Here is a 25,691-nt window from a genome sequence, read left to right as displayed (position 1 = left end):
TAACACAAAACATATGTCATCTTTCAGCATATCAGCTGTTATTTTACTCCTGAGCAACACGGATGTTTTCATCAGTTTTTTGCAAGTGTGGCAAAAAGTGATTCAGATATATAAAGCAGAAAAGTGGTTCCCCAAATGCTTCTGCTTACACAAAAGAGCTGTCAGCAAAAGATGCTCGTGAACTGAGGGGAGAGCTTTTAAAATGACCATTAACCAAAAGCTTCTGTCTTTGAGCTTGAAGGAGATGCTGGATTTTTTTTTTCCTTTCACAGTCAGGTGAATCAGTGCATGTACTGATTTTGTTTTTCTTTTTTCTTTTTTGCTGTGTGATTTTTTTTTTCCTATTCATTGGATTTTTGCTCTTTTCTTAGCTGAACAAAATCTCCCTAAAGCCAGCTGTTTGTTAACATCTCTTTACTTATTAATGCTCAATGAAATGTCACGGTGCTTGTTCTGCATGCAATCAACTGGTCTGTGTAGAGAGTATAATATCAGAGGGATGACTCCTAGAGAAAAGCATATTCTTGTTTGAGTCATAATCTAATATTCTTCCAGGAACAAAAGACAGTTTCAAAGAGGCAGATGTGGTATTGGATGCCAAACTGTGTTGATTTGGGATCAGACATATAGATTTAACAGACTGATGAAAGTGCCACACTGAAAATTACTTCACCGAAGAATACTTTGCAGACATACATTAACACTTCAGATACTGATTGTCTTATGTCTTTGCTAGTAAATTCATGCTTTTATGGATTATAACTTACTGCAAAAAAAATAATGTACTTATTGTAGTAGAGAATCATATGTCTAGTATACCTGGTATGGTACAGGACAGATGAAAATTCAAATTATTTACTAATATAGATTGGCACAGCTCTACTTTACAGAAAGGGAGAATTTGTTTCAGTGCTTTTGTACTTCTGTTTTTAGTTAACAATATATTGGATTTTGGTTCAGGAATCTTTTATCACATGAGAGCAAGCTTGGGCAAAAAATGAAAGTTTTACTGAGAAAAAGTGCATATGCTTTTGGCTAGTCCACAATTATTTTAATTCTGGCTCAAATTCACCAAAGAATTTCAGCCTGGGAAAATAGTGGATAGGAAAGATATGGATGTATTAAAAAAAAGAAAAAAAGGAGATGCTGACTGCTGACAGTACATTTATTATTTAGAGATCCAGAACTAGGAAGATTCACCCAGGATATCAGAAACCCAGGTCTGATTCTTTCTTCTGCCTAAGTAAATGTGAACCCTTATTTCCTATTTCCATTAAGAGTTTCCAAGACATTGTGGTCTGGAGTTCTGGTCTAGTTCAGAAGAAAAAGGGTTGCTCAAGTGTGTCCTGAGGCTCCTCTTCCACGTTTTGCAAGTTTTACCTGGAACAGGGATTGAAAGTAATGTCCTCCATCTTTCAAATAAATCTCATAACCACTGGATTATAGCGTAATTTTTACTCTTTGCCTCATTGACTATATAAGGCTGCTGAACACATTACCAGGTGAGGTAAGGAAGACGAGTATCTGATTTGTGAAAGGAGGGACTCGAGCTGGGCAGTTGGAGGAGTGCGTGCACACACCTGGCAAAAGACAGCAGCTGGACCAGGAACCTGTAAGGTTTGAATTTGTGATAACATGACCAAAAAAGCATAGATAAGTAATTCCACAGGGGCCAGTTTACTTTCCAGGCAAAAATGCATGAACGAACCGCTGGATTAATTTATAGCCTGGTGACAGATACAGCCCAGCAAAGTCTCCCTGCGAGCAAAATGATGAAGTAACAACCTATTGCCCTGCAGCGCTCTCTGAAGGTTCCTGTCTTGCACACTCTAAGCCTTTTGCTTCTGTCTTGATCAAAAGCTGTACTTCTAGCAATAAATTCTAACCTGTGGCAGTTCTGAACTCAGCAAAGCCTTCTGGCATTAAAGGATAACTCTTCATTGACTGTGTTGAAAAGTATCTTCCCTTTTTATGCTTCATTTCTGGTAGCGTTTGGCTGACCAACTTTGCTAGGGGCAGCCATTGAAACAAGCCCACGTTTAAGATTCATGTGTTTCTTTAAATTGTTTGAGTAGCTGATCTATTTGGCTTCCGAGATTTCCTCCTAAATTTATTAAAGGTTCATACGTACGAGAGTAGTCTTTTATGCTTGTGTCCTTTATAATATGAGTCTAGAATTTCACCCAAAAATTTAAACTGTAGTACGTGGTTGGTTTACACTTAGTTTGGAATCAAGAGCCTGATCCATTCACCTCATAAATTATCCCAGTTGCTAATTTTTCTTGCTGTTAAAGGATGAAAAATCTGAGTGAAAACAAAAATCCTTGAATTTATATAGATTTTGCTTGAAAGATAATTCATTCTGAAGGCTTGAAAGTATTTACCTAGGAACATGTTTAACACCCTATGGCTTCTCTCTACTTCATCACTCAAATAAAAGCAGAGACGTTCCCACAGTGCTCCAATCTCACTGGATTACTCTAATCTCTATCCTGTATCCACAAGCTACACCTTAATCCTGCTAAGGTCTAAGTCTTCAGAGGTTCCTGTCACTAATGATAATATCCAACATGGCACGTTTCAATAGACTTAACTTTTGCCCCCTCGTTTACTTAATTCTCCAATAAAGTCAGGTTAGCTTTCCCCCATCAGTGCAGTGTCTGCACCAATGTGAGTTTGAATTAAAAACATTCAGAAAATTGAGAAGCACTCATCGACAGAGAAGCACCAGGCAAAGAGATCTGTGTGGAGTAGCAATACGTGGAATCGCAAATGCTATATGTATTCAAAATAAGAAAGAGCAACTGAGAAAAATGCATCCAGTGCATGGGACATCTGAAAACTCATAAAAAATTAATTTGTGGAGGAGGAATGAAATTTTCTGGGAAAGTAATAGCTTCTTATTTATGCCCTTTACTGTCCATCTACAGTGAGCTTTTCATGGCCTCCAGGCAGGGTTTGCTACTTAGATGACTCCTCCTGCTGCTCTGACTTGTTTACATCATCCTAGGTAGTGTATGGCCATGAAATGAATTTGGTTGGACACTGAGCCAAGCTGCTTCAGTAGGAATTCAGGACACATTATAATTTGTCATTTTATTTCAATCCCAGCCTCAGGCTGCACGATGAAATATAATCAAGTTCTGTAGAGGGGTACAGCACAAGGAAGCAACTCTCTGCTTAACAGCTCCACATTTAAAGACTAGGCTGAATGAATTATGCGATTTTTAAAAGGAAAAACTTGAAAAAGCTTTAAGTCCAGGTTTCCATCTTTTCATAGCAAATTTGTATGCTTGCAGAAAATAAAGATAAAACATTGCTCTCACCTTCATGTCAGGTTCTAGGTTCAAATTTGGCCCTACTAAAAAGAGACATATGTAAGATTTGTTTCAGTTTCCTCTATGAAGTGAGATGAGATCCAGGCTACTAGAAAATCAAATACTCATGGTCTAGAAGCTACAGTTGTGGGATTCCCCAGCTGTTTTCTACAGGGTAGACCAAGGAGAAGGTGCATGTGCCACTGGCAAGGAATTGCCTTTTGAGGTGTGTGAGTAAAAGCAGAGGCCCTGTGAGTAGGTATTTAATGGACCTGCAGTCTCAGCCAGGGAGTTCTGCTGGTATTTGAACATTTCGAATGATCTGGGCTTTGGGTACTGGTGCCTCAGTGTCTGGCACCCGCTTTACAGACAGAATATTTCAGGCAGAAAAAATTTAATAGGCACAAGAAGACCTGAATTCGGGAGCCTCCTCTTTTCATAGAGAGAATAATGAAATTGCCCATATCACCTGAATAACACATCCTTTTGCTTTAGGAGTTTGTATTCTATCCTCCATTTTGTAAGTTAAGAAATTTTTACTCTACTTTTGACAAGCAGTTGAAAGGAAAAACTGATTTCCTGGATATGGAGTTTTATGATGTGTTTGCACATGAACTTTCATTTTTATCTTGCAGTTTTACACAGATTTCTTGTCTCATTTTCCTTTATTTCAAAAGAAAAAACAAAACAAAACAAAACAAACCCCACAAAACAAACAAACAAAACCCAACAAAAACGACCCCCAAACCCACAAGAAAAAAAGGAAGATAGTTTTAGGGGAAGTTTTAGGGGAACATGGAAGGAGAAAACAAATATGGACTAAGCTTTTTTAAGGGCAGATATGAGTATACAGTGGTGTAAAAACTGTGCGAAGTCAGAAGTATATCATCATCCCTTTTGCAGCTACATCTGTTCATCACAGCAGTTTTTCGAGTTTATTGGAAGGAGGACCGCCCCAAAGAGCAAGCGTGTCCAGGGGCTTTGTACTGCCAGCCCCAAGGACTGGTTAGTCTGGATAGCAGGCTAAAATGACTGGTTGCTGTTCTTCTCTTCTGACAGCTTTCTTGCCTAATGTAATTCTGTATTAAAAAGACACTTTTTTCTCCCAGGCTAGCTTTGTGCTCTATCTTTTCCCCGGTAAAACCCAGTTTTTGCCCTTTTATTATTGAGAAGCCCTCTGATATCTGACAGAGTTGTCAGCAGCACCCTCGGTGCAGAATCTGCATGAAGAATCGTTAGAGATTCACTAAAGGTGAAAAATCATGTTATAGTGATAGTGATTTTACATGGCATTTTATAAGGTTTGTTTTCTGCTGAGGTTACTTAATAAGTACAAAGTCTGGCCTCACATTGAAGAAGAGAAATGCAAAGGCAGAACTAGACAACAGTAGAAACTAGGGAGGCAGTGGGTGTTTACTGAGGGTGATGAGTAAAATAGCTTCATGAGTTTTGAAGGAAATGTGTGATACATGGCCGAGTAGAGGATGTTCACCTGTGTCAACGTAAGTAGGGCACGAGATGTGCTTTGCATCCTGTGTAAGAACTTGCAATGTAGATAGAGAAGGAGAGGAAGGCATGAAGTTACTTCAAATGAGATGACTATTACTTTAAAGCTGGTTAATTTAAAGGTAAAAAACTAGTGTGCCTTTATTGTTTGGAGCTGGAAACTTGCCTGAAATCCCAAACCAGTGACAGAATGAGTGGGCTTCAAAGCCTGAAAGTATGGCTTAAAATAAACTATCCTCTTCTCACCAAACAGATCCACAGGTTCAAAAACTGAGGCACAAAATGATTCAGTGCTTCTTCACCTGAGACCACAATAGTGTTGCTAAGCTGGGCTGACCAGAGATCTAGACTGTAAGGGAGGGGAATCATGTCAGGAAATTATCCAAGATCTCCTTCCATCAAGCTGCAGAAGCAAGGGTTAGGAAAGCCATCTCCAAGGTGTAACCTTGGGTGGGTGGAGCTGTAGAGACCAGGTATTTAGGAGACTCCAGAGTGTATAATGAGATGCATCTTTTCACTCGGATTCGTCACAGTCTGTGGGTTGTTTCCCTTGCCACTCCCATCCCCATGGTCAGGCAGGTACGCGACCCCACACAGAAGGACAGTGGGGGTGACTGTGTACCCTGGGCATCTTGGTCAGAATAGACACTGCAGCATTTCTGTGTGCCCAGGAGTCTCCTCCTCAGCTCACCTGGGTTCTTCTGTGTGTGTGTGTGTGCGTGTTTGTCTTTCCCTCTTGCAGAAAATCTTCCCTCTGGCTTTTACTGTTCGTTTGAAGAAGGAGACTGCGGCTGGATGCAGGGCCCTTCTGCGTCCCATCCTTCTCCATGGCAGATTGGGAGCCCGGAGCACAACCGCTTTCCTTCAGTAGAAGGTGTGTGAGAGCAAATAGTAAGTGCAGAGAATGAGCAGTGGAGAACAAAAAAAAAAAATTACACAAATTGGTTGGGAGAAACAATAAAACACAAGGCGCGTTTTCCTGTGTATTTATATATCCAGCCTCTGGTGGAAAAAAAAAAAAAGCCATCTTTCTACTCTGAGTGCTTTGAGGAAACGACTAACCTGCTCACTTTCTGTCTTGAGGGTATAGACTGGTACTTCATGTCTCCATGACTGACACCAAATACTGATCTTGACGCTTTCTAAACAACTTCACACCAAATATTCATCTGCATGACCCTCCTCCATACTGATCTGTGTTTTTCTTTCCAGTTTTCCTTTTTACATCCTATGTTTCCCTGTTCTGCTTATTTTTTCCCCTTCTCATTTCCTAATTCTTCTTTTCTTTGCTCCATTGTCCCTTGAGTTCCACTTCTATGGATAATTACAGCAAAACTGGTGGTTTATAATCCAAACATTGCTTTAGAATGTTAGATTCAGAGTGAAACATGAAGAGAAAGATTCTCTACTTTTGTGTGAGCTGGTGTAGGCTACGGTGCGTTTGTGCCATCTGATGGCTCAGACCACAGAGTGACAGAAGGACAGGTGAAAATGAAGGCAAAGAAAGGGAGTACTGTGGAAAGCTGGCAAGTGCTGGTGATTCATGATTTGTCTATGCTGTAGAGGCAATTATTTCAATGAAAGCCCAAATAACTGGACTCTAAGTATTGGTACCCTCCTGAGCTGGGGGGGGCAGAGCTGAAATAATGCAAATAACACACCTTTTCATGCAGAGCTGCCAAGGAGGAACCCTGGTGTTACTACTGCCCTTGTTCCTCTTTTTACAAGAAGTGATTAAAGGACTAAAGAGGCCTCCAGCTGCATTGATATTACTCTGGTGGTGTCTTACCACAGTTGTATTTTGTTTTGGGATTGGCTAAGATAAATATTCTCTTTCAAGTTACCTTTTTTTCATAAAAGATACATTTTGTTATTCAGCCTTGCAAGGATGATGACTCTGAAGTTATGGAGAAAAAAAGAAGATAGCTGTAGGGGGTAGACAGACTTTTTAAGTGTGTTTCCTGAGTATGTTTGTTGGGTTGGTGAAGCTGCATCCCTTGTAAATTGAAAAAGCCTTCTGCTCTCTGTAGCTGGAACCAGCTAACATAGGTTCTGAGGACGTTTCACAAACCCCGAAACCAGAAGGTGAATGCTGCAGTTTGACTTTCTTCCTGCTCTTTTATCCAGGTTGTGCACTTCTCCTTAACACCAGCAAAGCACCTGCAGTAGCAAACACTGTCATGACCAGCACTGCGTTTCCAGCTCCTCTGAGGAACTCTCCCTGTGAGGCAAGTCCCAATGTTCCCTTTTCTTTTGCAACTTAGAGAGCTTTTGTGTGCTTGACTCTGGTTTTCAAACATAGGCACTGGGTCAGTAACACAGCAACCACTTTCTCTGATGGCTTATCTGTAAAATACATGAATTTAATGCTTCTGTGTGCAGGTGAAAGATATGGTTATCTACTTGAAATGCTACAAAATGCGCTCTGAAAAGCTTAGCGTATCTTGTCCTCATTGTATGGCCTCACATGATGTATTACAATCTTCATAATTAGGTGTATCTGCTGTAGGGGTATTGCAGCCAGCATGACATAAACGCAAAGAGGGAGAAGCTTACTGTACGAACAAACACTGTATTTGCAAGATCTGAGAAAGCGTAGGCTTCAGGGCTGCCCCTGAGCTGCTCACAAAATACAGTGCATGCTTCCTCTAGCACAGCTGAGATTTGAGCTGGCTGCTCCTCAAGCTGCTCCTCAAGCTGCTCCTCAAGCCTACCAACCCTCCCGTAGGCCTTGTTCATAGGTGCACTGAAGTTAACAGCAGCAGAGATAAATTGATGTAGAATGGAACCAGGTTCTTATTCAAGCAGAAAAGCTGTTGACAGTTTTATGACATCAATGTAAGCACGTATATCGAGGCTTGCCAGCTCTACACAAATGGTTGTCATTTCTGAGTCAATTGTACTTAACCCTTAAACTGCAGATTACAGAAAGATGACCTGTCTGCATCGCTTTAGTCTATAGCCTCACATATTGTATTATCACTGATAGGACTTTGAACCATGCCTGGTGACTTAGACCATTTCACATCTTGCATGGTCACCCTGAAGTATCACACAAGCTCCTGGATCCTAACAAAGCAGAGTCTGGTGTTTGTTGGCTGAGCACTGAACAGACAAAATAATCAGATTCTCTCTGTTCCACTGATCTTAAAATGCAGAAAGGACGAGAAGGGATGCATTAGAAAGTCCTCTGGAATGAAAGCACGTAGAAATGTTTCTCTGGCTTACAGTTTGGTTTGGTTCACTTCTGTTGGATACCTCTCTTCATATAGCAAAGCTCGTCTGGGTTTGCTGTCTTGATATATTAATGTCCTCTTTCTTTAGGAAATACTTTCTACCTTGTTTTTCCTCCCTTCTATGACAAAGGCATATGCAGGTTCTCAATATTTTAAGGCCATGTTCTGCTATGGACCGGGAAGAGCGAGTGTTTTTCATAATCCACCTGACATAGGAAGCAAAGTGAATGATTTCCCAATATGTGATTTTTTTTTTCTTGTGTATACAACAGTGCAAATAATTAAACTTGCCGTCGGGGGAGAAGCTGCCATATATTTCATCTGCTCACATGCCATCCCACCTCCGTCACTCCCCTTGGCAGTTAAAAGGCATCCGCACGCATCCAGCATTGCAGCTGTCGGTAATAAAGAGTGAAGGAGTTTGGCAAGGGTTTTGTCTCTTGCCTTTTCATATAGTGTAAAAGCTTCCCTTCTCAATGAGCCCCTGGTGGCTTCAAGTTCTATTTTACTGGAACAATCTGTCTGTGAGCAGAATAATTTAATTCCACTTTTCAGCACAACACAAGAGGAGAAAGGAGATATTTCCACCCTATGTACTTATTCCTCCAGTAGGTGCCAACAAACTTCCTTATAGTGAAATTATAGTCAGAAAAGAGCTTGTGAAAATACATAGTGCTGTCCTGTATTTATTCACCCTCAATCACTTCTCAGTTGAACTGGCTCAAGTTCAGGCATTAAAAGATGAGTTTTCTTCTACCTGTCGCTGCTGACAGCTCCACCTGGCATGTCACAACCAGGACAGATTCTCTGGCAACTGAAATCCCACAGACAAAAAACCCTCTCATGATTCATGTGGCGAAGGGATATCAGCGTGTGTGAATTAGACCCATTTATTCTGCCGAAGTCAGAGTGAACCATAAACCTGCCCTCCCTCTTGTGTTTGATCCGGCTCACATGCTTCTTCAGATACCTGCTTGCTCTCCTTGCATGCTCACTTACAGAGTGGCTGGTGTTGACAGCTGATTCCAGCATCCCAGAGAGATTCAGCTCAGATTCACATCCTGCATCAATATATGTTAATGATGGAGGCTGTCCTGCAGCCTGTCATTTAATACCCTTTCTCCTCCTTGTATGGCGTGCCTGCCCCAGTGGCAACAGGAGAGCAAAAAGGAGCCCAGCAGACATCCCCAATTTGCTGATCTGGACTCCTCTCTCTCTGCCACATAGAAGCTCTGGGGCACTACTAGACCCACTGTTTACCAAAAGCTACTATTTTTCCACCTTCTCCCTCAATTGGCTTTTATTTTATCCAGTCATGTTAGACAATTACACCCACCACAGCAAATGCTGGCACCCTGCTTTTTAGCCTGAGCTGTGCATAGGAATTAATTACTTATCCTCAGCGTGAGGAGGATTACCTGCTGTAGTGCTGTTTACCAGGCTGGAGGATGCTGGTTTTTGGCCAGAATGTCCATGGAAGCAGGACTCAATGTTGATAAGGAAACAGTCAAGCAGTGTACAGTGGGTACCAGCCACAAAGAGTTTGCTAATGCTTCAGGCTTGTTTTTTCTCTCTCAGCGTGGCTGTTTAATCTTCTACTGTGATAGACTGACAACAAAAACAACTGAATAGTCTGAAAAAATGACTACTCACACCTTGGAGACTTGTGGGGTGGTCTGGTCCCAACATCTTCGCTGCTGAGCTTCTGCGCAGCTGTTTGCATCAGGGCTGACACTGGCTTGGGGGCACTCCAGAGCCTGGGTGATCTTTGGTGTATGTGTTGCCACTAAGCATAGGACAAGCACAACCATCCATCTTTGTGCTTTCCCTGGCTTGGGTTTGGTCACGGGGAGCGTGCTGGGCTGTGCTCCCCTGGCGTTTCCCATCCCTTGTGGGAGGCTTCTCGTTAACTCAGAAAGGGAGAAATCAGCCTGACCCACTCTGTACTGCCCCACATGTATCAAAAGATGAGATGAGGGTAAAAATGCATTCAGGGGATACAGTAATACACACAGCCTATACTTTCCCACACGTTTGGGATTGGCCCCAATGTGCCTTGTGTTTTTTGTGTAGCTTTGTATTGAACTTTGCTCCTGTTTGTTTTGAGCAGCTTTATGTTTTCATTTTCTTGTTCTTCAGTGCTTTTGTCAGGTCAGAGCGGTTAGTTTGTGATGCTGCCCTTTGTTCTTGGTTCAGTTAGTTTTTCTCTTTCTTTTTGTTGTTTTATTAAATCTTGGCTAGAGCATCCTGGCTTCAAACAATCTCTCTTGTTTGCAGTCCAGACAGTCCTTGTTATCTTTTTGTGTTGCACATTCAGTAGAGTCCTTTGCCTGTTGACCCCACTAACTGTGTGTTTAAAATCCAATTTATATGGAAGAGGGAAACTGTGGCACTTCTACTAAATCTTGGGGGAACGCAGGAAGTGGTACGCGTAGTCCATGAAAAGATGCTCGATTACCCAGAAGTAGCCAGAAAGGGGAGATGCAACAAAAAGCTCAGGAAATGCTTGAGTGACCAAACTGAGTCACAGTAATCAAGAGGGAAAACCTTTTAACCCACATGTAAAAGTTCATTGGAAACAAAGCACGTGAAATTGAGCATGCGGATGCACATAAAGTGCGAAGAATTAATACAAACAGTGGCCTGATTTAAAGGCAGAATTTATAGAGCTTGAGTAATAAAATGCGGCACTGTTCACCCCTTCTCTTCACACTGTGATTCCCCTCCTCTGAGTGGGAATCAGTTGGCCTGCACAAGGCTGACAGGGCGAATAGGATCATGAAGTGGTTAGACATTTCCTCTTTTTGAAGAATAAATCCATATGTGTGTTGTTAGTAGCTGTACTCCTGTCTGGGAATCTGGGAAACCACATTGCAATTAAAATCCAAGGGAAGTGCTGTCATCTCAGACACCACCCTTGGCAAAACTAAATTGCTTTGCCACAGCATATAACCCCTAGGTGCGCACAGTTGCAAGACTATGATGGCCACCTACTTCTCAGTACTTTGCAAAGGTGTCAGAGAACTGACACAAGTGCTGCAGATGTCCAGGGAGTGCTCACCTTCGTGTGGGAGCTGGAGACTCAGTTCTGGCCCCCCATCTGGACAGCGAGGCAGTCCCATCTCCCTGAGCCCCAGCGTTGTTGCTGTACAAGTGCCGAGTCGCACATGTTGACTCGCTTTTTATTCCATTTTTCAGAGATGCTCCCTGCTGTCTGCAGCCTCAGGTTTTGAAGGATGTGGTGATGCCTGCAGATCATCAGAGTCATAACTGTGTCTTCCCAAAGTGTTTGGGCTTCTGTCATAAAAATAAGGAAACCGTGTCTAGGACTGCTGCGGTCTGTGAGGGCTTGGTACAGTGTGTACCTGCCTGGGCAGCAGTAGTTGTATCTGTCCTGCGAGGTTTTATTTTGTGGTGCATTGTGACTATTACTTCCGTTTGAAAGTCACTGCAGAAACATGAACAGTCAGGAGACTGATATTTAAAAAGGCTGCACTTTGTTCAGCACAAGGGAATCTGCGATCGACCTTAGTGCCCTATTTGAGAAATAAAAGCCGTGCAAGCAGTTTTGGTGTAGGCTATAATAGAGAAGGAGAATGAAAACAGAGATGGTGTTGCCTGAATGGTGATGGACTTGAAATTAGCCTTAAATGTTATCACATGCATCTCCAAGAAAGGTGACTCCTTTGCAAGAGGGACTACATTGTGATTGGGAACCACATTATTTCATTGTTCTGTTAAATCCTGGGTCAAACATTTTTGAGGATATAGGTCTGCTGAAAAACAATGAAAACAGATTCCTATGATAGTAAAAGAGCTTTGTGCCTTTGGCCGTGTTTAGAATAATGAAAATATTTTTCTGATACTATTTTGACATTTCAACTAGCTATTTCTTGAAAGCCACCATTACATTATGTAAGTAAGTACTAAACTGAGCCAGACTTCTTTTAAACCTGAAATTACTTTTCAAATGTAAACATATTCTCTCTAGAAAATAAATATAATAAGTTGATATAGAACAGTATAGTTGAAGTTTGCCCTCTTGTTCACGTTTATTGATATAAAGATGTTTTCATCCTCTGTGGTTATTAATTCCGTTTTCTTTTCTATGCAAAGCATAGAAAGCATGTAAATCAATAATATAAATCATTCGTTGAGTGCATTCTGAGCCCCATGCTGACACCTGCAGAGTGTATCTCTTTTTCTCCTCTATTCCTTAAGCTTTAAATAACTTAGAAGGATACATGGTAATAACATTGACTCAGAACATTTATGAGCATGAAAAACGCAACATGGATACGCCGCTAGGGCAGCCTTTCATGTGCTTTATTTTGCAGAATGTTGTTAGCATCCTTTTTTATTTTAAAGTGTTGTTTTTACAGTCTGTACAGCTTATTCACTGTTATCTGCCTGTATAATTTCTAGCTTCCTTTGCCACCTGGCTTCTGTGTTGGATTAGATGATCTATAATATCCAAAATTTCTTAAGGCCCGGTCAGTCCACGCTACTCTGGCAGCAAAATTATGCACATTTTCTCTTTCTCTTTTGTCGTCATCTCTATTTTGTTATGTTGTTGTTTTTTTTTTTCCTGAAATGTAGGTGCTTTTATCAAGTTCTTGATTTTATGAAAGTAGATATAAGTAGGAAATAATGCGAGAATAAATAGCATGAAAATCTGTTCATACAAAATACAAGGTTCTTTTGCCTGCCTAGGTTGTGTGCAACCATTTCTCATTTCTAGTAAGAAAAACAATATTGCCAATATGATAAACTTCATGCCTCAAACGTAGTTCATATTCATGGACAAAACTTACTAAGACTTGGCAAAGGTGCCCGCAGCTGTTGTCTAATTCTGTGTAAACTGTATTCCAACTTGCAACTTCAGTTTCTATTCAACAATTAGGTGTTTTCCAAGCTCCTTTAATGTCTCACTTCATTTATTGAGTCAGGGCATTCACATCTGAAAACAACTTCCACTGTTTCCTGTCCCATGAAGAAGACCCAATACAAGAGTTACGTTTTTCAGAAAAAGTGTCTGTATTTCAGAATTCCACAGGTCCTGGTCAGAAAAATTTTGAGGAATTCCTTTGAGCAAGGATGATAGATGGGAGGAAACGACTGGGGGTATGAGAACTAAGTAATGTGGGGTCTCACAAGATATAAGCCTGTCATGCAGAGTTGGGGTGTGGGCAGCAAGAGAACCACCAGTGAGATCCAACTGCTGCAGATCCTTGGGAGAAGGATGCCTCTAGGGTCTTCTCCATCTTCTTAAAAATACCTTACTCCAAGACATGCTTGAAGTGTGTTCTTCTTTTTATCTTTCTTTTGGTTATTTGTGCTAAAGACAGATAACTAGCTTTTCCTGCCAGGTAGCACCATTGTACTAAAAGCCCGGGGCATTGCCACCCAGAAAGGGAGGGAAAAGAAACAGCAACACTCTGGAGTGCCACTGGGGAATTTTGTATTTATGCTGCTGTGAATGTGTGTCATTGGTTCTCAGTCAGGCATTTAAGCACTGGTTTCATACTGGAGTGTTTCTGGCCATTAAACTCACAGGCATAAGCAGGCCCCAGCTTTACCCAGAAGGCTCTGAGTGTTTCTTTTCTTTTGTGCATAAGAAAGTAAAATACAAGTCTCAGTTCTCAGGTGTTCTTGAAATTACGCAACTTGTGCTAGAAAATCTGCCCTCCTTGTTTTTCTTCGCCTCTCTGTTAAACCTGCCAAGTCCTGTTCATATTGATAAGGACTAGGTTTTTGCTCTTTCTTGGGTGAATTTGGTCTCCTGTTTGTCATTTCAGAAATTCCACAAAGTCAGAGGCTAAGGGGATTCTCAGAAGGCATCTTTCCAGATGGTATTTGCAGTATAGTGCATATGGCTGTCTGACCCAAGTTGCCTCAGTATGCTGTGTATTTACCATGGGCTCTCTCTCCCTTCAATTTTCCCCAAATCAGTTTAGAGCATTTCATTGACTGAGTCACTGGGTTTGCATCTGAACAGCTAATCGCCAGCTATGGTGAGTTCTAAAACCAGAAAACAAGGTGCTGTTGAGCCAATGTCTACCTGCAATGCTGAATTAATTTCTCAGTGATGTTTCTAGATTCTGAATATTGTCCTGCTGGTTTAACACAGAGGAAGATGTTTGATAACATAATGTTAGGGGTATGCCACCAACAGCCCAGATTCAGTTTTTTCCAACTGTGCCACTGCACTACTTACAGGCCGCATGGTGTATGTAGTACCATCTGCCACCGCTGATGCCATGTTGTGTGGAATGAATGCCAGCCCCATTCGTAAGTCTTTACTATGGCATCCAGCTCATCATCTGCTCTGGTTCACTTCAGCAGGTGTGAAAAGACCTGGACTGCCCTGCTGTGAAGCTCAGAAACCATGGAAATCACAGCCAAAAATGCCCATTTGGACACAGTGCCAGTCGATTCACTCGGAGCCAGTTCATTAGACTCTGCATATTGCACTTTGCCAACGAGCTGATCTCCCACATCTAATGCCAGCTATGTCTTTCCTTCAAACAGCTGACATGTGTGCAAAGGCATCCATTCCAATTCCTCAATTGCTTCAGCTTTTGCTCTAGTGTTACGTTAATAGCTATCAAAGGCTCACTCTTTTCTCACTCCTGACCATGCAGATGTTGGCTCTTACTGCCTGGCAGGTCTCCAGAAGAGGCAGAGGTCTGAAAGCTCCTGCATAGTAGGAGCTTCAGGTCTTTACCTCTCAAATTTTGAACTGTCAAAATGGCACAGTGAAGTCGCTCCAGTTTACCTGTATGAGAAATTTCACATAGTGCATTACAGCAGAGTTGGCATTAGAACCTAGAAGTGCCTCACATATGGGCCCTCAGTAAAAGGAGTTGCTTTAAACTGAGATGAGTGCTTTAAATGTCCACTGGCATTCCAAAGTTATTTAAAAAAAATAACTTTTTTCTTGAGGGAAATTACTGAAGTGGATCTGAAAGGTATTCTAATGATATTTAAGGGCAAGAGCAATCTTCACTGTAATTTCAGTAGTCTCACTTTATAGAACCCTGAAAGTATAAAATACCCAACAGGTTATTTAATCTTGATTGTCACCTGACACTAGGATCATGTATGCACCAAGAGTTAGGAGCAGCCATGCAGATATCAAGATTGAAGGCATCAGCCTCCTACACCATAAACCTTTGTCAGCAGCCTCTTCCACTGGTGTTGGTTCTGCTGAATGTGTGGGTGTGAATTCAGCCCTCCCCCAGCTGCCTCCTGCCCATCACCTCGTGTCAGGTCTGAAGCAGTTCTTTGCAGTCCTGCTCAACTCTACTTTTTCTCTCTGGTGTCTGCGAGGTGAAAATCCTCACAGTTCATCCCATGGTTTCCACTGTCTGACATTGTGGAAATGGACATGGGACTCCACAAGTCCTTTCCCAAACTTGGGGTGAGAGGGAGCTGGTAGTCAGAGTTGAGCAGTGGCTTGTCCCAGACGTGCTGTGGTCTGGTAGGCCCCACTGGTAGTTTGTTGGACTACTGAAAACCTACGTGTCAGTCTTGAACATCTGTGATCAAAATGAGGTAATGGGATGGATTCAGAGACCCATACCTGCATATCAGTTTGTACACCTTATCAATGCTTGTGTCATATGCACTAGCAGTTCACACGCAGGAGGGATTCCAGGCAGGTGCAGTGAATTTTGGACTGGATACAGAGAGGAACCACATCTAGATTTTTTGGTCTCTGCCATCGTCAAATTCAAAGTCACTGCTGTTTTTGCAGCTTTGCAGACAGCAGGTGAACTGCACTGTTTACCTAAATTCAATACTGATCATTAATATAATGGGTACTCAGAATTTTGTTTCATCCACCTCAGAACTGTGAGCATAAACTAAGAATAAAAGCAGAATTTCTGTCCTTTCAACCCCTAAATCTGACTTATCTGCCAGGACAGACTTACACCATGACATAGGAACAGCAAGGAAAATCTAGCAGTTCTGTTTTATGCTGGGAAATGGATATGAATAGTCTATGCTATCCAAGCAAGGAAGTAAGTAATGTTATCAGATATCCCTGTGTAAAATATAATTTTAATTTCTCCTAACTTAGGTCTTTGCTTTGAAGTATTACAAACCAGAGACCTATTTTTTAACATGCATAGATGCTTGATACTGTGCTGAACAGTTTCTTGTGTCCAAAAATCCATAATTAATGTGCCTTTAATAAACTCATTCCTTCAGCATTCTCACTTCTACTGGTTTTGAGATGAGACCCAGCTCCTGCATGTAATATATATGTGTATTTTACTTATGCTCTTCATTAACAAAGACCTAGGTTGTCTGCTTCCCAAGAAAATTAGAAGACTATATTCATGTAACATGGATTCTGAGACTAGCCTGATGCGGAAGGGATTGTTTTTCTTTTAATACAATGAGGGAGAGACAGTCATAAAATGAGAAAACTACATGAAATAGTTTTACATTTGGGAATAAATGCAAAGAACTGGACTCAGTTAGATTAAACTTGATAAAAAAATGTTAGAAATCCAGTTCCCTAAGGTATTTTAATTAATAAAACCTCATTGTTACTGAACTTTAATTGGAAAGTCTGTAGAAACTTGGAAAAAGGTAAGGAAAAACTTGATTGTTGAAAAGAGTATCTAGGGGGTGAAGTTTTGATTACTGGTGATGCTTGCTTCTTGCAGCTATTCTCCTTGTGATTTTGCTGCTGCAAGAATATAAGTTTATTGCTGAAAAAGTGGTAAGTCTTAACTTGAATCTTTTAGGTGGCATCTTAATTGAGTGTGATCTTTGTACTGTAGGTAAGAGAAGTATTAGCTTATACCTTTAAAACTGCAGACAAATATGTGAAAGCTAAAGCAGGTGTTTTGGGCTCAACTTTACCTAGAAAAAAGCCCAGTAGTTCCAACAGTAAATAGCATGACTAAGTATTACAAGCTTCCACATTTGTGGAGTTTTCTAAAATGTTTACATGAGCATAAGAGAGGAAGAATCAACTTTTTGGTGACTGGAAAACAAAGAAGTCAAAGAAGAGTTGGGAATTTTGCTAACTTTTGGATAATCTTTGTGAGTTTTAATCTCATATGTTCTCTTCCTTCTAGCTACGAATGTCATGGCTCATCCATGGTGTCTTGCTGGGAAATATATCCCTGGTGCTGGTCGAGAACAAGACAGGAATGGAACAGAGCCGGACGTTCTGGCATGTGGATAACAGCGAAGGTTTGGGAATATGGCAGTGGATGATCTTACCTCTCCCAGATATTCTGGATAGGTATGAGTCTCCTCATCATTCTCCTTCATGGTGATCAGTCATTCCATCACTAGCTACCTGGCAATGGAAATGGCCAGCAGCGCTCCTGGAAGTGGCTCCCACAGGGAGAAGCAGCGCTTTGTCCCCAGGAGGTATCTTCTGTTACAGGTGGAGAAAAAGAATGACTGAGTAGTTAGAGCAAAGCACTCAATTTTAGAACTCCTGAGTGGTGGTCTTGGTTCACAAACTGGGTCTCTGAATAGTATACAGCAAGGGGCTTAAACTTACGTGTCTCTGTTTCATTGACTGGAAATAATCATTCTCCTCACATACTGCTTCATGTAGTGTGTTTGATCATCTTACGTGGCTTGCTAAAGTTGGATGTGAGCTGCACAGCTGATTACTTTTCTGGGTATCAAAGTCCCCAGTGTTGAGTGTGTCTAGATCTGAGGATTAAAATGATGGGAGAAAAACCTGCTGAAAATCAGGTAAGGATGTATCTGAACACCTTTGTGTTAGCTGTAGCAGGAGACTCAGCTTAATAAAAGTCTGTCTCAGTTACGTCTGTATTCTGGCTTTAAGCACAAACGGTTTATCTGGTAGCATATGCTTAATCTGGTAGCATATGCTTATTTAAAGAGTGTTGTTTTAGCTGCTTCTTACAATTCAGCTTTAAGGGAATACTCCGTTGTTCACTGTTTACTTTTTATGTGTGCTCTGGCCTCTGGTGTTTGTGGAGAAGACACAGACATACTTCACCTCCTGCTGCCCTGGCCCCTAGGCTGTAAGATTCATCTACAATCTGTGTCATGAGCACTAGTGTCCTTTGTCTTTTTGGAAATCTGTGCCCTAGAAATAATGGATTTCATTAAGGGATAGTTTGCCTTACAAGAAGTTTGAACAAACATTGTATGAATATGTCTTTTATCTTGCTGGCTCTTGGGGATGCACGTAGGCTGCAAATACAAGGACACTGCCAACGCTTTGGTCCTGAATGCATAATTAATATTGTGCATCAAAGATTTAAAAAATACCAGCATTAGGCTTATTGTGCAGCCACTGCTGAAGCACCATTTGTAAAAATACCTGGTAGCTTCATTCCCATTCAGTGTTTCCTTTGAAGAATGGTATATTTTGTCATTATTATTTATGTGATTTATTTTCTAATGTTGCCAGGGGAATGTTTTGTACCTGAATTATTCTGTATTCTTATACTATTGCTTTCCTTTAAATTCTCTGTGGTTGCACAGTCAAGCAGAGACTACTTTGATCTTGGAAGCCAGGCTAGCAGGTTCATGTAGAATCACAAATCCAACTGCTACATGGGAGGTTAAGTCATAAGCAAGGAAATCTTTGAACTTTTGGTGTCTCCTGAAAAGTTTTGTCTGTATTTATTCACAGAAAGTGCACTATTTTAATGAATTTTATCTGAGTTTGATTTATTTGAAACCAGTCCTTCCTGAGAAGGAATACATCTTCCATGAGATTTGGAAATACTTCAGGTGTCTTTTTCATCATCTTGGAACCCATTTCTTAGGAAATATGAACTGATGTACAGATTAAGAACGAACTCCTACTTTGGAGATAAATGGCAGTTTTATTGAACTGTAAGAAGTGTTTAATTGATGTGAACGCAATGCTGGTGCAGCTGAAAGCTTGCTGTGTCTGTCTTTTTCTAATTGGTTCTTGTGTCAGTAGCTGTGAAGGTCTGCGTTAGAAGCATGATATTACAGATATTCCTACAGAAGGAGCTAAACTTTAAATCACCCCTCAGAAGTAAAGCTCTTGAATAAAGCACACCAGTATGCCAGTTCCACAAATAATTAAAGCACATTCCATTGTAATTGGGAAGCTGGATGAAAAGTGTTATTAATAACAAGATAATATGCTCTAAAACTGCTCAAAAGCATGCATGTTCAAAAGCTGCTTAGCCATAATTTCCATGTTTGGCTTATAGCACTTCAAAGAATCATTAGGAAGACTTCCAAGAAATTAGATCAGCTCTATCTTTAGAAACAGACATTTCTTAAATGTTTTATGTCCCCTGGGCTGTTCAGGGAAATTATGTTTTGGCAAAAAATCACAGCTAGAACATTTCAGGTGATTTGGCAGTAACGGCAAGTAGGGAGGAGTATGACAAAGATGCTAAATTGGGACTGAGGGATGTTAGATTTCTAGCACTGCCTTATCCTGGGCAACCCAGAATACATTCCTCATTTCCAAGAGTACGATGAGGAAAGGATTGTCTTCTTTCCTCCCATCTGATCCTTAGAAAATCATCCAGTTGCAATGTCACCTTGTGTGAGGTCTTTCCTTTCTTGCATGGCCTTTAAAGAGGCTGAAGTCCTGGCTTCTTACATCTTTCCAAAGTTAGCTATTCTTCCTCATCTTGAGAGTTTGCTCATGTGTTGTGGAGGTTAATGGAGCTGTAACCTAGTTCCACATGCTCGGTGTCCTCTGTGGAGGGGGGAAGGAAGGGTGAAGGGCCTGGTGAAGGATGTGCCACCAAAGCAGCCACCACCAATGAAGCCAGTTGTGGGCAAGAGCTTCTTGAGCTGCTGGATGAACAAATTGTGCTTACCAGAGGCAAAAGGCAAAGTCTCCAGAGGTGCTGAATTTTAACTTGCCATTTAAATATACTCAGCATGAACTAACAATCCTCATTTGGCCCCCATGGAGTCACCTGCCCCTCCCTGAAGGACAAATCAGATAATCAGCACAGATTAGTGAAAGCCAGGGAACTGGTAATTTTTGCATACTGAAATTTACACATTAATGCAGTGCTAAAGTGATTGGGTTGAGAGTAGTGTAGAAAACTGTGTTATTGTAAAACTGTTGTATTAGATGGAAGATTACCATTTGTTTTCCAGAGATGAGTCTGTTGAGAATTGTTCTTTTTCACCTTCACAGATATGCAAGTAGGAGACGGTCTTGAAAGCTCTGTCGTAGTTGATAGTTTGGGCTTGCTGTTTTTATACATTTGGTTTTAGTTAGTAAGTAAATGTGAGTTTGAATTTTAATAATGATATAGTCATGGGAATGTGACAGCAGGAGCAAACAGAAGCCTCATGTAATTGAAGATGAATGATTTGTGTAGCTAATAATTAGACATTTTGTTAGTTTAACAGTATGGTTAAGGTATATTGCATAGATAAATTGCAAGCACGTGTAACAAAGTGATTCTCTAGAGCTGGCTGTAGGCTGATGCTTATTGCCACCAGCCCACCTAACAACTGTTTTTCCAGACAGTGGAAAAGGTGGAAAAGGTTTAGCTCTAACAGGCTGAAGCCTGGCTGGAAAAAATTACTTTAAGAAACAAATACTAATTCTCTTGATTTCTGCTCTCTTGGAGAAGCTGAGGCCAGCCACGTGGAGTGACATGTAGACTAAATGTTCCGTGGGTCCATCTACCGCCTGGCTGGAGTTACCTTGAAGTGGACTTCACATGAGCCAGCCCAGCCCAACTCTGGTCTTTTAAGTACTATATTCTCTACTCTACCTGTATGTTTCTTTAGAGATTTCCCTGTAACTTCTGTTGAGAGGAACTTTTTAACAAATGGCAACTATTAATAGCAACATGCCCAACCTCAGTGCAGTCTTCTGATAGAAAAAAGATTGTATAGAAGTAAAAAAGGAAAGTAAATGTGTCTACTGGTTAGAAAGGCTTCCTTGGCCTCCTTCATCCTTAAGTTTATTTTTTTGGCATTACAAAGGCTAAATTCGTAGCCAGTCTTAAGTAACAATGGCCAGATGGAAGGAGGGCTGAGAGAAGGAGTTTACTTGAAGTCACTAGAAACTACATTTTTGATCATAAGCAGTGGCACCATTTGCCTTCTCACTGATAGCAGACTGGACTCTGTGTCCTTTTAGCAGGGCAGTACCTTCAGAAAGTGAAAAACAATTTTCTTTTGGTCTCATTGTGGTCAGAGAGCTTAAAAATTATTTTCTTGCTGATGATCTTCTGAACACAGACTGAGGAATTTTACTATGTTGGAAGAGAAAAATGTGACTTACTAGGTAGGTAGTATGGATGTGACTTTCCTGAGGAAGAATGCAAAAGTGTCTACAAACTTAAGTTACCCCAGAAGGTGACCTTCTGTTGCAACAAGTCAAAATTCATGTCCAGATGATTATATTTTCTTTCTTTAAACTGGTTTCTTTACCTATTCCATTCTTACTGGTTTGCTGGGTTTTTATGGACTAGGCTGGTGCTCACTGGTTTTTCACCTGTGTGCCAATGTGGGGTTCTGTTTCAGTCCTCAGGAGTGATCCCCTTTGCTCTGTCTGGCTCCTTCAGCCGTGCTGATCGCAGTGGCAGCCAGAGCAGCTGCGGAACCTCTCACTAATTGCTGCAGGAAACAGAGCAGTCAAAAGAAGTTGTCTCAGTCATACCACTCTGCTGCATTTCTGCCAGTTGTGGCTGAGCATTCTTCTTGTCTAATAATTCTGTCTTGCATTGCTCTGTCTTTCCCTTGCACTGCTTTCAGATTATCTTTCTAATGAGTTTCTGAGAATTAGTTTTCCCATCAAGGAAGAAAAAGAAAAAGAAAGTTCTTGGCAACATTTTGTACCCAGAGACCTGTTTGTCTCCTGTTATTCCTGAACTTTCATCCCATTCTATGGTGAAGAAACAGGGACCCTCCATACAAACAACAATCACAGAATCACCGAATGTTAGGGATTGGAAAGGACCTCGAAAGATCATCCAGTCCAATCCCCCTGCCACAGCAGGAACACCCAGATGAGGTTACACAGGAAGGTGTCCAGGTGGGTTTTGAATATCTCCAGAGAAGGAGGCTCCACAACATCCCTGGGCAGCCTGTTCCAGTGTCTGTCACCCTCACTGTGAAGAATTTTCTTCTCAAATTTAAGTGGAACCTCTTGTGTCCCAGTTTGAACCCATTGCCCCTTGTCCTATCATTAGTTGTTACTGAGAAGAGCCTGGTTCCATCCTCGTGACGTTCACCCTTTACATATTTATAAACACTAATGAGGTCACCCCTCAGTCTCCTCTTCTCCAAGCTAAAGAGACCCAGCTCCCTCAACCTTTCCTCATATGGGAGATGCTCCACTCCCTTAATCATCTTTGTTGCCCTGCGCTGGACTCTCTCCAGCAGTTCCCTGTCCTTCTGGAACCGAGGGGACGAGAACTGGACACAATATTCCAGATGTGGTCTCACCAGGGCAGAGTAGAGGGGAAGAAGAACCTCTCTGACCTACTGACCACCCCCGTTCTAATACACCCCAGGATGCCATTGGCCTTCCTGGCCACAAGGGCACAGTGCTGGCTCATGGTCATCCTGCTGTCCACCAGGACCCCCAGGTCCCTTTCCCCTACGCTGATCTCTAACAGGTCATTCCCCAACTTATACTGGAACCTGGGGTTGTTCCTGCCCAGATGCAAGAATCTACAGTTTCCCTTGTTATATTTCATTAAATTTCTCCCTGCCCAACTCTCCAGCCTGTCCAGGTCTCTGGATGACAACACAGTCGTCTGGCATATCAGCCACTCCTCCCAGCTTCGTGTCATCAGCAAACTTGCTGACAGTGCACTCTAGTCCCTCATCCAAGTCATCAACGAATATATTGAATAGGACTGGTCTCAGTACCAACCCTTGAGGCACTCCACTAGATACAGGCCTCCAACTGGACTCCACCCCATTGACCATGACTCTCTGGCTTCTTTCCTTCAGTTACCACATTACCACATATGCATTCATTGGTCACATCTACACCTAGCTCTCTTTATTCTTTGTTCTTATATCCATCCAACAAGCATAGCCTCTGTTGCTCCAATGTGGTCCCATATTACTTTGTTAAAAACAGAGTGAGACTTTAATGGCTCTATTGCTGCTCTTCTGCCCTGTATTGTTAGCTATGTCTGCTTCTGTCCTGCTTTTGAAGTAAGAGTTATTCTGCTGATGGCTGATGGCTGTTCTTTTCATCTGAAAAAGGGGGGTTTGGTGACAGTGTGTGCAGAGTATCTGTGACAGTTTTTGTACGTGTGTATATTCGGTATGGTTGCCTTTAATAACACTTTTTAAAATCTCTGCCTTTATTACTGGCTATTAAGTAACTTCCTGTGTGACAATCCTGTCCCTGTAACTGAGTTTGGTTAAGATGCTTGTATTTCTCCAAATAATCTCATTCTACCTAAGTATATCTTTTATCCCAAATAGTAAGTATTCCTTTGTGAAGTGAGCTAACAATGCATCATTTGTAACAGAGAAGTTAATGGGAACCTGAATGTAATAAGGGTTAGTGACCTGAAACTTCTCCATTCTGTAAGTACCTTGATCTCAAGCAGGTTCAGCTGTAATTATTTTAGCTAGGTAGAGAGAGAAATCACTTCCATCAGAGGCGAAACATTACAAGATATGAAATGGGATTTGTACGTATAGGCATGCTGTGATCGTGTCACTGTGTGGAGGATTGAGTACAGAGGAGATTAACATTCAATCTTGGTTAATAATCCCTATCTTTCTGATAAAAAGAAAAAAAATAGTGATTATGAGCTTTTCTAAAATAATAGCATGAAGACAGCTGCCTGAGTCTGGCTAATGGAAACATGAAATGTCTGTGTGAGCCAGGGACAATATTTAGGTGGAATTTGGAGTTGTTACTGAAGGGAGGGAGCTGCAAAATTTACACAAGGTCGGCTCTCTGAGGTCTTCAATTCAAGGAGAATGTTTTTTATTTCCTTCCAAACAGAAGAGGACATAATAAACCCAACAGCTAACATTTCTGTGTGATGAAGACTTAAGAATAGGTGACATAAGCAGAAGAGTTTGTCCTCATAGAGGTTATACCAACATAGCTATAGAAGTATTTTCATATTTTTAGCTCCGTATTTCCCTATGTAAATAAGCCCCAGATATTTTGGGAGGGAGCCAGTCTTCTGTTAGGATAAAGGAAAAAAATAAAAAAGTGAGCAAAAAGAACCAACTGAACAGAAAATCCTGGATGATGTGATGAAGTTCAAATGCTGACAACGCTGAAGTAAAAACCAAGATTTAAAGATCCTGAGGAATGAAGAAAATTACAGCCCAAAAGCTCTGATGTTATCCTGTTTCTGTCAGCTTTAACTGAGTTGGAATATGCTTGGTCCTACCTTTCATGGAACTGCTCATCTAGATTCAGATTTCATGGGCTGGGCCAAAGAAACAAACCAAAAAGCTTACTTGTTATGCCTTTGGTGCCATTTCTAATCTGTGACTGAAATATTTAATCAGTAGTCACCTTTGAGTGGTTTTTGAATTTATGTAAAACTTGTACCCTTCAGACAGCCTCACTGAGGTTCCCCAAGGGAGAGACCTGAACTAGGTTTTTTTGTCCACCTGGTACAGCAATTCCCACCTGTCTCAAGGAGATTTGAAGAAAAAAAAAAACAAAACAAGAAGTCCTTTGTATGAGTTGTATTCAAAGCTCAGCTGACACTCAACTCTGCGGGGTGTAACTTGCACTTCCCAGTTATCATACATCTAAGGAACATTTTTTCTAGCTGTACTCCTGGGGTCAAGTAGGACAAAAGAAGAGACAGATAAGAAGTAATTTCCACCAGTCCTCACATAACATTTTTTTTCTAATATCCAAGCCATGAAAGACTTTTGTAGCAGCCATGTTTTCGTTCCTATGAAGAAATCTAGCTTAGAAACACAGATTTATCTTATGAGGAGTTGAGTTCCATGTGAGGAAGTTACTGGGATTTATTAAGCAACAAAGTCACAACAAACTTGCCAGGGCTAATCTTGCTGTTCCTGTGTAATTTCCTTCAGGAATGCCCTTTCATGGCCATCCACCACAGTATCTGTATTCGCAGTGAGTGTGTCTGTTCAGTGCTGTGGACCAGTACCTGTGCTGTACGAGTGCCAGTTGAAGTACTGGATGTGCAGTCATCGTACCCCACTTTGATCTGTGCAAAAATGTCAGTGAGGTGTTGTCACCTCCCCTGTTAGAGTCATTGCAATAACATACACTTCTGGTGTGTCCATATCAGCTTTCACCAAAGTCAAAGGGAGTCATTTTTTTGATTTCACAGATCAGACAGAAAGAAAAAAAAAAAGGGGTGGTGGGGGAGGGAGCAAGGGAATGAGATTGTCTGTGAGATTTTTTCCATTTCACTGATGTGTGACATTTCCATCTTCAGTTTTGATTAAGTTTCTCTTAATTAGCCCATTAAGCTAAAACCACCAAAGCTAATGATTGAAATGTTGGTTAACTGATGATCTTGTTTCAATGGAACCTGAAAGACATCATATTTCTAAATTAATAGTGGCATTAAACTGGAGAAGAGAAAAAGATGAACTATTTGTTGCAGAAGTGCTGATCTCAAGAGAAGATTTATACAGAAACTTCATTCATGTTAGAAAAAAAAATCAGATTAAT

At 41.2% G+C, this 25,691-nt stretch overlaps 1 protein-coding gene across 2 annotated transcripts in view; it reads left to right on the top strand.

The window, feature by feature from the left end:
• LOC136099681 (ALK tyrosine kinase receptor-like) overlaps positions 1 to 25,691 on the top strand; it is an 81,599-nt gene that overhangs the window by 31,135 nt on the left and 24,773 nt on the right. For both annotated transcript variants that reach the window (XM_071805905.1, XM_071805906.1), the window contains exons 3-5: positions 5,566 to 5,697; positions 6,951 to 7,051; positions 17,158 to 17,327. In XM_071805905.1, the coding sequence (XP_071662006.1) occupies positions 5,566 to 5,697; positions 6,951 to 7,051; positions 17,158 to 17,327 (403 nt within the window). The remainder of the gene's footprint in view (positions 1 to 5,565; positions 5,698 to 6,950; positions 7,052 to 17,157; positions 17,328 to 25,691) is intronic.

This window comes from Patagioenas fasciata, chromosome 3 (genome assembly GCF_037038585.1).
Source record: "Patagioenas fasciata isolate bPatFas1 chromosome 3, bPatFas1.hap1, whole genome shotgun sequence".
Lineage (NCBI taxonomy): Eukaryota > Metazoa > Chordata > Aves > Columbiformes > Columbidae > Patagioenas > Patagioenas fasciata.
This window is presented reverse-complemented; position numbering and strand designations above follow the sequence as displayed.